Source organism: Centroberyx affinis, unplaced genomic scaffold (assembly GCF_046629955.1).
Source record: "Centroberyx affinis isolate AG114_WGS23_722 - 3 ecotype Tasmania unplaced genomic scaffold, CSIRO-AGI_Caff_v1 ptg000243l_1, whole genome shotgun sequence".
Classification (NCBI taxonomy): Eukaryota; Metazoa; Chordata; class Actinopteri; order Beryciformes; family Berycidae; genus Centroberyx; species Centroberyx affinis.
In genome coordinates, this window is record NW_027278927.1 from 103,592 (window position 1) to 116,178 (window position 12,587).

At 44.6% G+C, this 12,587-nt stretch overlaps 1 protein-coding gene across 1 annotated transcript in view; it reads left to right on the forward strand.

Annotated features, from left to right (window-relative positions):
* Positions 1–2,528: 2,528 nt before the first annotated feature.
* flt1 (fms related receptor tyrosine kinase 1) overlaps positions 2,529–12,587 on the forward strand; it is a 48,109-nt gene continuing 38,050 nt past the window's right edge. Inside the window, exons 1-4 of the mRNA XM_071543923.1 lie at positions 2,529–2,941; positions 6,129–6,222; positions 7,543–7,754; positions 9,665–9,789. Of these exons, the coding sequence (XP_071400024.1) occupies positions 2,878–2,941; positions 6,129–6,222; positions 7,543–7,754; positions 9,665–9,789 (495 nt within the window). The 5' untranslated portion in view covers positions 2,529–2,877. The remainder of the gene's footprint in view (positions 2,942–6,128; positions 6,223–7,542; positions 7,755–9,664; positions 9,790–12,587) is intronic.

Consider the following 12,587-nt stretch of genomic DNA (forward strand, 5'->3'; position numbering starts at 1 on the left):
CCGGACACCCAAGTCAGACGTGAACAAAGGGACAGACCGACCTGACAGACGGGACTAGTGGTTCAGACCTGGAATCCGTGGTCAGACTAAAGGATGATATCATGGGAACACATTCAGTCGGTGGTTTATGGGAGCGTGCCCGTCGCAGCGGGACAACGGAGGGCGTCGTCACACCTCCAGACCAACCAGCTTCCTTACAGTCTCCTCTAGCCCAGACCTGCTCTCAAAATACTGACATTGGCTACGTTTACATGCACAGAGAATTCTGTTCTAAACCCGGTTACTGGTTTTGGGTCAATGCATGTAAACATTAGAACTCGTTTAGAATAAGCTCACACTCCAATTATGAGATAGATCCATGGCTTGCTCCTAAATTGAATGAGTTACTGTAGCATAGAAACATCTTACTCCATTCACATTTGGTTTTGTCTGCACAAACCTACACTTGCACTTGCAGTACTATTGAGATCATCAATTATTTCCCCTGTAGTACAAGTAACCTACTGTTGCTCTCACAGTGGGGGAAGCTGGCAGCCGCACCGTTTCATACTTTTTTGCAGGCGGACTGTTCTCTCTATGGGCAGGACATCGCAGGCGGACAGGAATATTCTGTTCACTGGTTTATTCATGGCAACAGAGAGACTCAGTTGCAGAGTATCAAAGGTGCATGTGAACAGCTTAACCCGAATAAGACCTTAACCGCAGTATGGCCGGGTAACTCCGCACATGTAAACGAAGCCAATGACTCCCTGTACTTACATTCCCTCTCTGTTCTCCTGTCTTCTCCTCTTCCTTTTTCAACAGTGCATCTACTCTCCCTCTCTTGCTTCCTCTCTCGCTCTTTTCCTGCCTTTCCCAGCTGTATTGTTCACTGCGGAGATAGTGTCCATGCCATGTGTTGCACACAGACAAAAGAAACCTGTTCAATCCTTTTATCGCATGTGGAAAGAGTTCTCTCCCTACAAGTATGTAGCCGTATTTTTTTTTTGCCCTCATCTACATTCGTCTGTACTGTATATGTGTGTGTTCATGACTCACTGTATGTGTCTATGAGTTGTTATTGTACTGTATGTGTATGTATGTGCATTTGTATATCATGAGTTTATTTGAGTCATAGCATTACATTAAATATATTCTGTAATTGTAGCGGAGTGAGTAATCCCCAGATATGGGGATGATAATATCATAATTTTGCGTTTCAGATTTACTATGATATTTTTTATTTATCTTTATGGTGTCCCCTTTGCTCTCTGTGCTCTATGGAAACCTAACGTGACCCTCCTTAAAACCTTAAATAATGCTGGTTGAAGGCTGTATTTAGAAAAACAAATCAGGTAATCAAGAATCTTACGATGGTCTTTTTCATACAGTGACGGGTCAGGTTGGAGGTGAATCATACAATCTATTTAGGAGTTGAATATGAGTTGAAAGAGCCTTCATCCATCTGATTTAAGTCCCCCCCTCCTCCCCCATCTCATCTACCAACTGACATCGCCGCCCAGTGGCCAATCAGCAGTATCACCTCTTTTATGTCCTGAGGGAAGGATACACCTTCCATCCAAAAGATTTAAAAAGACAGAGTTTGTCTATCATTGTTTAAGAGTATCAAATGATTTGCATTCACATTAAAGACACCATTAACAGTGGCAGCAGGTCCTAGTGTTGTGTTCTCTACCAGATCCGTGTGCCATGGTTCTGTATTTTAGGCCTGTTGTGTGTTTCTTTGTATATTTTTTATTTATATTTTTCTGACATTTATTATGATTTAGTGGAATTGGGGTTCCACCCTTTTTCATGACTTAGAGATTGGTCTGGGAAGTTCAAAGCACCATGCAACTGAATTCTCTATATCGCTCCCTTTCTAGGTGGCGCTATTGGCCATGCAGAGTATGGGTTGTAGACTGGAGTCCCTGTAGGTGCTTGACCATCTATACACTTAGAGATTACATCAGGCGTTTGAATTAGCATTACCACACTGTTACAAAATGCTACAGTTTGTCTGACATTGGTATTTATTAGGTTAGCCGAAACCCACAAGGTGTCAAGTAGAGTATATTAGTGGTATTATTGTGGTAGTAGGCTATTAGTGGAAACCATGTGTTTGATATTTCTATTCTATTGATTATTAGACGCAAGGGAGAGTTATCTGACTTAATGCGGAGATATGATACGTTTCCTGCTCTGAGTAGATAGTTGTTGCCGCATGCCTCAATCATGGAAGCTTTGTGTGTTTTATTAACGCTGAAAGAATGTAGTTGGTTGGAAATTTGAGCACTGCAAATGTCATGTCCTGATCACGCCACCCCAGTTTATCTCGGTGCCTACGTGCTGCTCATCTCGTCAAGCAATTCAGAGCGCGCAAGATTTAGGCACAGTGCGCAATCCACTCCATGATGGCTATTCATTAGTGCGTAATTCGAGCCTCCTCCTCCTGAGTGTGTTATAATTTGTTCATTATGGCTCAAGCAAGGGCTTTTTGACTCTCAAATACAGTTTTATCAACCCTTTAGTGGCCAACTGTGTGACAATAAGCAGGGGGGAACTGCTGTTACGCGCCTTGGGTGTGTCAATGGACGTCACGGAAGCCCGTTATCCGGCGGCTGTGGGAACAGTATAAAATCTGTGCCGCTGTCCAAAACGATGGGAAAAAGTTGCACTGGAGTTCAAGCGTGGTGTCCTGTTGCGTGATCTCCCGCAGCTATCCTCAGGAAACCAACCACCTTCATTCACTGGCCATCAGTGCTGAGCGCCACAGTGAAGCGCGCTGTAGTGAGGCGGCTGTAGTGTCCACTCTGGAAAAAAAAAAAGAAACATCAGGATTAAAACCGAAAACTTCCTTCACAAAACCCTCTCGGTGCATCGGAGTCGTCTGGCATCATGCGTTTGCATTTTGTTTTAATCTGTATACTATGTGGATTGCCGTATGGTGTGTTTGCAAAAGGTGAGTAATACTTCACATTTTTGTCTGATGCAATGCGCCGCAAGGTGTGATGGACACCTGCGGTACCCATTTGAGCTGGTGTTCACATAGTTAATAGTTAAGTCCTGTAGTTGATATATAGACCAGCACTGTGACTTAGTTTTAAAGTTGCAACCGAAATAGATCACTCTAAGAAAGAGCTTTCATTGAACTGTTCCAACCTGTTCAGATGGCCTCATTACGCACGGTCCCTGATAAACACCAAATTCAGGATCTATGTGTTGGCTCCTTTAAAAGATAGAGGGGACTACTGGTCACAAGAGAACATTTTCCAACACCTAAGCAGTAGATTCACAATCGTTTCTTTGGAGAAAAAACCCCAGAAGTTGGCCTCTATGGCATTGGGCCTCCATTGCGGCTGCACTTTATCTGCCATTGAAGACGTCGGTGTGGTCGTGTGGCCTGGGCTGTTCAACTTGTAAACCTCAATTAGCTCTGAGTGTTGTGAGGGAGATAAGCGCTGTCCTGCGGGACACTTGTTTGGATAATTCGGACCTCTGCTCTGCGACCTGGCTTGGCAGCCGCTCTGTGTGCGCTTGGCCCCGGTTGAATCGACACACACAGGGCGTTGTTTCCTGGACCTGATGAGTTTGTCAAATGGAAGTTCTGATATAAATGACTGAGGGGTCATGGCCGACTCGAGGAAAATGTCTAGTGAGCAGGATCTGGAGCTAATCAGTGCTTATTGCTAAAACAGTCGCCTGGGTGTTCGTTGTTCAGTATTTTGTGCCTAATTAGGCTGAAATAAATGTTGTTTGATTGTAAAATATTATCTAGTGAAGAGCACTAATCTAAAATATACCGAGTCCGTTATACAGCCTATATGTCCATTTAATGGCCAAAATAATTTCCTGTTCGTCATTCCGCATTTCTACACATAGAGGATCCATTCTGTAGATGTTTCATTTACCTAGTATCCTTTAATTCGTTTGATTTACCCTAATTTGTTTTAGGTTTGTGCTAACAAGCATTTTGTAAGAGCAGGTGTCATTTTTTTTGGAATGAAACTCTTAAAGTATAGCCTAGTTTTCTTTGAAGTAAATGATATATCTGTTGTTGATTACACAAAGTAAACTATATAAATTCTGGAAAACAATGTTTATGATGATTTAACTTTTCCTGTAATAAATAAATAATCAACTGTAAATGTAGGCTACATATTGTACACATTTATTATAACTAACTATAACTAACTATATATTATATAGTTAAGTAGGCCTATAAGATGTTGAGACTGCGTAGCCTCATAATTAAGACCTTACAAATTTAGCAGCGTCATTTATCATAAATGCTATTTTATTTCAGAAGATGTATTTCAAAGAAAATCCATAAATACTTAAATACATAAAGCCTTAATTACAAATCAGTGACCAGTTTTATTTGTTAATTATTTACTAATTGTCACTGCCGTTACCTTATCACAGCAGACTATAGAGATAATATTTCAATAATGCAGATGAATTCCCTCAGAATGTTGCAACTGGCCATCATCTGTTGGCTTAACATTGGATGCAGTGATATAAATTCAGTTCTAAAAAGTCTTTTAGGTGCATATTGATCCAATGTTTTCTTGAATGACAATGAATGTTTTCCATTGCACAATGAGCCTACATAGTTTTGTCTTTAGGGCATTGTTGAAACCTGTCCCTGGGGCATAAAACAATATTCCACATCCTGGGTGCTGTTTTCGCTGTAATTTGGATCTGATGATTCAAACAATCATGCCTTCAAGAGAAACTGTAGAACTTTCTTAGTTGTAATTTCAGCTGTACTGAGTAATGGAAATTGGAAACTGGAAATTGGAACTGGAAATTGGGCTTGTAGACACTTTTGCAGCTTGTTGAAAAGCCCCCAGGGCCTGGAGAGGCTCTTGACTTCCCTTACTCGGCCGTGTGTGTGTGTGTGTGTGTGTGTGTGTGTGTGTGTGTGTGTGTGTGTGTGTGTGTGTGTGTGTGTGTGTGTCTGCCTGCCTGCCTGCCTGTGTGTGACTCACACTGTGTGAAAACTAAGGAAATAGTATAGGAAGCGCTAGCAGTGTGAGTAAATCTAGATCTGCTCAATGGGACATCCACTGGGAACAATGATGCTGACACTGAATGGTAATAATGGACTATCACACTTAAATACACACAAAGGTTCTTATTGTGATAAACTCAGTCATTGACAGCCATATGAATGATTTAACTATTTACAGAGCAGTAACATGGTTATGTCCTGAAGAGCGTTGAGCTACATTTGTGTACAATCTATAAGGAGCAGCCGGACTGAAGGACGGACTTCCCTGAATGATGTTTCCGCTGTGGTTGTGAGGAAGGAAGGGCGGACGGACAGCAGTCTTTATCTCTCATTAATAAACCTCAGCAATGGAGTGGAGCAATGCCTTTATTTGATAAACAAGAGGGACACTGCTTACGCATTTCCACACAAGTTGTCAAGTGGCCCTATTGGCCTGAGAGGGGGGATGTGAGGAGGGTCACTGATGTTCTGGCCTGGACGGGGGTGAATTCGGTGGAACTGGGACTTGCTCACACTGGTTCTGCAGTGAGCTAAGAGTTTGGTCCAGTTTGTCATGTTGGCCATGTTGTTTGGGTCAGTGAGGATCATACTTTGACAATGCTTACAGGAACTGTCTGAAGTATTTACTGGTAGTAACAATGTTTATGTCTTGCAGGATTTCCCAAAGAAAATGTTCCCTTAGACACCATGTGACACCCAAACTCTCCATTTACAACCTATAGAAATTGAATTATTTGGGGGTAGGGGGTTCACTGACATGTAGATGTAAGTCCATTCTGGTGCCAGTTGGGTCTTAACATGTGACTCTGGATCCATTCAAAGAGATTCAGTCTGTAGTAGCCAGAAGTATCCCAATCAAATTACTCTGATTTGAATGAATTGAACATGCAAAGACACACTTATCCAATTACTGCATTAGTTTAACAACAGATAACAAGAAACCTTCTTTCAAACAAAGCCCCCGGACTCAAGTCCCCATTTCAGCAAGTATACAAGCTTTTGTGGTCCAGTTGAATGTGTGGACTGATCTTGGCTACTGGATGTTAAATGAGTTGTAACTGATTCAGTCCACATCTCCAGTCTCTTTTTAATGCCATTCCACCTGCACTCTGTATTCCCTTCCACTTTCCAGATAAAGTGAAGCGGAAGTACAGCGTCCCTCTTCTGGATGTGAAAGCTCGGCAGCTGGTCGTGGAGGCCAACCAGACACTACTGCTCAACTGCAGGTGAGTCTCGGATCGGATGGATGGATGGATGGATAGATGGATGGATGGATGGATGGATGGATGGATGGATAGATGGATGGATGGATGGATGGATGGATGGATGGATGGATGGATGGATGGATGGATGGATGGATGGATGGATGGATGGATAGATAGATAGATAGATAGATAGATAGATAGATAGATAGATAGATAGATAGATAGATAGATAGATAGATAGATAGATAGATAGATAGATAGATAGATAGATAGATAGATAGATAGATAGATAGATAGATAGATAGATAGATACAGTCATAATGAGCTAGCTTTCGACATTGGTGCTCTCCCAAAATAGCACTAGTGATAGTTACATCAGATCCGGTGTATTGGTATATGAACCAAAATATAACCTACAGCAACAGACCAGATCCTTTTGACTGAATTGGCAACATGCCCTTGGGAGATTCATTTAATTAAAACAGAATAAAAAATACATTGCAAACTCTGAAATGATTTAGGCTGTTTTGCATTTTTGCCTATAAAAGGCAAAAATCCTATAAAAGACAAACATGGATAAAAAAGGATAGTATGCTAACATAATATTTGTCAGTGGGTTCACAGATGTAAAGACTACACAGAAACCACTAAACATGTCGTCCCCTATGAATGATGCAGGCATCCCTTGGGCCAATCGGTAACAAGATGCATCATCCCTCCAAGTTTCACTCAAAATCAAAATTTTGACCTTTAATTGTAGCACCTTCATTAGGCCAATCAGTGTGATTTGTAAGGACAGCTGCGTAGCGAGTTTCATTTCAATCTTGACTTGTAGTACACCAGTTATGGCCTTTCAAAGTTTAAAAATGTTGCCCTTTAATTATAACACCTCCATCAGGCTAATCAGTGTAATGTTTTTAACACCAGAGTCATAGTGCCAAAATGCGTCATCCCTCGTTGTCGAAACAGACTAGCGGTGTAGCAATTATGGCATTTAAGATGTTGAAATTCTGACCTTTCATCACAGTGTCCCCATCAGGCCAATGAGTGTGATTTAGTAAATGCCAGAACTCAGTGTCAAAATGCTTCATTCCTCCAAGTTTCATCAAAATCAGACCAGTGGTATCTGGGATGATATATGTCTGAGAGATATCACATTTGAGTTAAAGATTTTGACCTTTAGCTATTATATCCTTTAGGCCAATCAGTGTAATTCATTAAACTCTGGAACACAGTGCGAAGATGCATTGGCAAGGAAAGAAAGTGATTTACCAATGTATCTTCATCAATCCAAATAACGCATGCAAACCTTCAACCCATTGTACCTGCTGACCTCTCCAGGGGCCGCTGGGAGCTGGTGTGGGCGTTCCCAGTGGGCGTGGCCAAAGACCCGGAGAGCGTACGAGTGGAGGAGTCTCGCTGCGGCAGGACGGGCCAGCAGCACTGCAGCCGCCTGACGCTCAGCCGCAGCCTGGCCCAGCACACCGGCCTGTTCCGCTGCCGGTACCGGCACCGGCCCCGCAGGCAAGCCTCTGTCTACGTCTACGTCACAGGTAAGACGCTCCAGCTAGAGGGACGAGACCGCTGCTGTCAGCCAATCAGTGATCAGCAACAATCAATTGATTATTGCAGCAGGGATGTCCTCTTGTGTTTTGTTCCCATGCCTGGTCTTTCTTTTTGAGCTGCCCTCTATTTCTTCCTCTCTTTCTTTTTTTCTTGCTCTCCTCTACACCGTTCTCTGCCTTACTCCCATTGATTGAGTAGCCCCCCCCACCTCCACCCCCCCACACCCCCATGCTCATTGTTTATATCCCCAGGTTAAACAGGATGTGGTGGGTGCTAAATACAGACCAATGCCAGAGAGCCAATTATATCTAAACACTGTTTGTCCCAACAACACATCCTTCTAGATGACTCTGGCACAGTTTCACCCCCTCCTCCCCTGCCTCTTTTCTCAGCCCTAGTCTACCTCCCTCTTGTCTATATATAAACCCTTTTTACTTTCGTTTACGTGCTACCTCGAGGCCAGGAATAGCCCAGCTGCTGAAAGGCTCAGGCCTGGGCAAAGTTTCCCAGGGCATCAGCCTTATCTGCTCTCCTCAGCCCTGCTTGAAGCATCCTGTGCTGGGGGAGGAGGGGAGGGCCGGAGGGGGTGTGCTGGGTCTCCGAGCAGGAGGGGATGTCGCTGTCTCTCTGCAAGGTGGCGGTAGGGAGGTGTGTGGAAGTGATGTGCGTGTGTGTGTGTGTGCGTGCATGTGTGTGCGTGTGTGGAGCTGGGGAGGATAGGATGAAGGCCAGTGGCTCAGTGGTATCCAGGGGCAGAGGAGGCATGATGTCTGCCTGGCCGGCTCCTCCCTGTCCTGGGGGTGTCGCTGTCCGGGACGGGCTGGGCCGGGCCGGGCACGGAGCTGGGCTGGAGGCCAGGGTCACAGGGCAGGCTACTGTTTGGCCAACAGGACCCTTGGGAGCCATCAATCGCTCGGGTAGCCATGTCCATTAAGCTTCAGACTTGGCCTGCAGCTCTCGCCCTCCTCAGCCCTTCGCCCCCCCCCACCCCCCACCCCCCACCCCAGTCCTCTATATGGAATCAAAGCAGGAGAAGGAAGCCCTCAGTCCGCTAGTCCTTGGGGTACTTTTGTTCGAATGTTCAGAGATTTGCTTTCCTTGAATAACACCCTACAGTAACAAACAATACAGTGAGCAACACCCACACCTTTCAATGGCACAGAAATATTACAGTAGCCGAGCTGGGAGGAGAAAGCACAGCGAGGCCGTTTGATTGCCTCTAAACAATCTGTGTGTTTATTGTTGACTACAGGCAGTCATTTGCTGAATGGGTATTCAGTGAATGGGTGTGGGGAACCAGTGTATGTTTAGGAGTGTCTGTATGTTTATTTTTGTTTATTGTTGACAGTAATGCTTGTGTGTGTGTGTGTGTGTGTGTGTGTGTGTGTATACGTGCACATGCATGTGGCTGTCCTCTTGTCTGTTTACGTGCATGCATTTAAACTTACTTGGCACATAATAATAATAACTTTATTTATGTAGCACTTTTCCAAACAACGTTGCAAAGTGCTTACATAAAAAACAAAACACAAGAAAAATAACAATTACAATAAAACACAACAAGGGATAAACAAAGCACAATATATCAAATGAAAGAGGACAATAAAAGTTAAACAAATAAAACAATAAAAACAAAGCTAAAACACAGGTGAAAGGGTGTAAAAAAAGAAAAATAAATAAAATAAAAGAATAAATCAATAAAACTATGAGAAGGGCTTCATACAAAAGTGAGTTTTAAGAAGTGATTTAAAAGATGACACATGGGTGTACATTCTCTTTTTTCGATGTGTATGTGATATTGTGCGTGTGTGTTGGAGTCTGTGTTTATTATGCATTTTATTTTACATGCACATTATTCGTACCGTATGTGTCCCTGACCGCAGTGTTTGGGTTTCAGACAGCCAGCGGCCATTTGTGGAATTGCGGGGTAAGAGCCCAGATGTGCTGTACATGAAGGAGAGGCAGCCGCTGCTCATCCCCTGCCGGGCCACACACCCCAACATCACCGCCTCGCTGGTTAAGGTTAGTGCAGACGCCTAATAATAACTGAAAATATGAGTGATTTATCAAGCATACTAACAGTTTGGATCCCCTTTAATTCATATTTGGTGTGTCTTTTGAACTCACAAATACTCATTCATATTTTCTAGTGCTATTCTTGATTTTAACTACTAATTGTACTGCTTGAATATATGCTTATTGCCTCTTGTCTATTGCTTGTGTCTGAATATTGCACTGGATGCCATTTTACTGTTATTGTTTTGTTTTTTCGGTCTGCTATTTGCGCCGCACCGACTTACCAAGCTAAATTCCTTGTATGTGCATACTGTATATACTTATAATAAATCTGAATCTGAATCTGAATCTAGGCCTGTCTAGATTCAGATTCAGATTTATTATAAGTACAATAAATCTGAATCTGAATCTGAATCCAGACAGGCCTAATGCACACATGAAGTCGACAGGAACGCAATGCCACTTTCTGCTCTTATCTACTATCTCCTCACACTCACAGTTCACTTTATGTCTTTCTCCTCTCTTTCCGTCACTCAATCACACCACTCACACTCTCTGTTCATCATCAGCCTGTCCCAGTTTTTCCATCAGGGCTCATACATGCACACAGTCCCCCGGCCCGTCGTTTCTCCCTCTCCAGATCTTTCACCACATTGTTCTTATCTTGGCAGCCGTTCTGCGGTGGCGTGTGTGTGTGTCCGTTTGTTTGTGTCAGTCTGCGGATATGTGTGAAAGTGTGTGCGGATATGTTTGTGAGTGTTGGTGCTTGAGCGCTGAGTGAGGGAAGAGAGCGGAGAGTGTTACTAAGTGCAGTGAAGAGCATAACAGTGCTCTGGCTGTGTGTGTGTGTGTGTGTGTGTGTGTGTGTTGCACGCAAGCATGCATGAGTGAGTGCAAGCATGTGCGTGTGTTGCTTTATCAGTGTATTTGTCTGTAAATGAGGCTGTATATTTGGATGTGTGTGTGTTAATGAGTGTGTGAATGTGTGTGTGAGAAGGTCTGTCTGTTTATGTCTTCAAAAGAACTCACCGGTGTGTCAGAGATGCCCCTTTCTTTACGTTTTTTTTTTTTTCCGAGCGAGCGGCGCCCACGGCGTCCTGTTGGCACTGTTCTTACCCCCGGAGACAGGACGTGGGGTCTGGAGTGCCCCCTTGGTCCCCGGCCAGCGACCCCCCTCCACCCACACACACCCCCCTCTCCCTCTTACCTCCTCTCCAGTTGGAGTCCTGGCTGCCAACTTCCCCCTGATGCTTTAAACAGCTGGCATGCTGGTGGAGGAAGCAGAGGTGGCTGCAACACAATGTCTACCAACACAGCTACTGTTGGCCCGGCCAGATCAAAGAGCAGTCCATGCTCTTTAATCATCACTGTAATTTTTTGGCAGACCCAAGCGGCACTGATCATTAATACGCTGGATAATATGTCACTATGGCTTGTAGGAAGCTGTGTTGTGGTACAACTGTATTAGATTAGCAGTTACACGTAGGCTCAGGTGAATAAAACAGGATTAGGCAATCCCACCGATGAGTGATGAATAGATGTTGCCTGAAATCCTCAGGAGCTTGAAAGACTCAGGATTCAGGATTCAGGATAAAAACAGCATTAGAACAAATCAGACCCTTCATGTCATATCCTACTAGTTCTCCATCAGGATGTACCGTGATTCTGACCCCGAGACAGACATGGCTGGACACCAACACACACACACACACACACACACACACACACACACACATACATAAATACACACACCTCCTCACAAATGCTCCCCTCCCCTCAAAAATGCCTGGGGCCATAAAGGTAATTATTCCAAAAATACCTCTCCTCCTCTTCCTCCAGCTCCCACTCCCCACTCTCACCCCTCTCACTGGCCTGTCCTGAACCAGGAATCCACTCACTGTCACACACTCTGGAGTGTTTTTTTCCTGGAAGGATTTTGCACTTTGCCTGGATCTTTAATATGACCCTTCTCAGTGGGAACAATACCCAGGAGGCCCTCCTCTCTCGCTCTAGCCGTGAAAGTGACCGGGAGGTCCCGGAGGTCCGGGAGCAGGGAGGGAGGAGGGGGTTGACCTGGGGTTCCAGTCAAAGTGTCTATATCCTGTAGTAACAGGATGTGAGGAGATGGACTGGAGTCACGTTTCTCACATCCTGACTCCTCTGCTCCTCCCGGTCACCTCTACCACAGCCTCCATCTTCGCCTCCTTTCCATATCCCCATGTACTGGCTCCCAGGCTTGAAAGAGGGGGAGAGGGGGGCAGAAGGGGCACCGAGGGCACTCACACAGCGCCTCAGTGAGATCGGGAGGAGGGAGGGGTGGGAAGCATCTACTTTACCGGATCGAGAAGGGAGGAGGAGGAGCTCAGTGGCGTCTGAAAGGGTCACCTCACTGCCGTAGTCTGGGAGGGGGTCTATCAGCCAGTTCACACTGGGGGTGGAGGAGTTGGGGGGAAGTGTGTGTGTGTGTTGAGGGGGGTCCACCTGTTCCCTTGAGAGAGGGTGGGAGGCTTCCACCGTGTCACAGAAACTCTAGTAAACATTTCCTTGAGTCTGCCTCCAAGAAAACAACAGGGTTACACAAGCATCCATCCATGTCAAGGTAGTCAAGGAGCCGGCTTCTAAAACTGTGAGGATGCCTTTGGCTTCGTTTGGGGCCTCTTGTCTCATCTTACTCTCCTGGATTCTGCTTTATGATGGGTGGTTTTGTTTAGCAGTGACTCTGCCAAAGCTTTTTTGTGCTCTTCTACTCTGCAGGTTGTGATGATAACTTATCTCTACCAATTTCGTGTTCCTTAGAAATAATT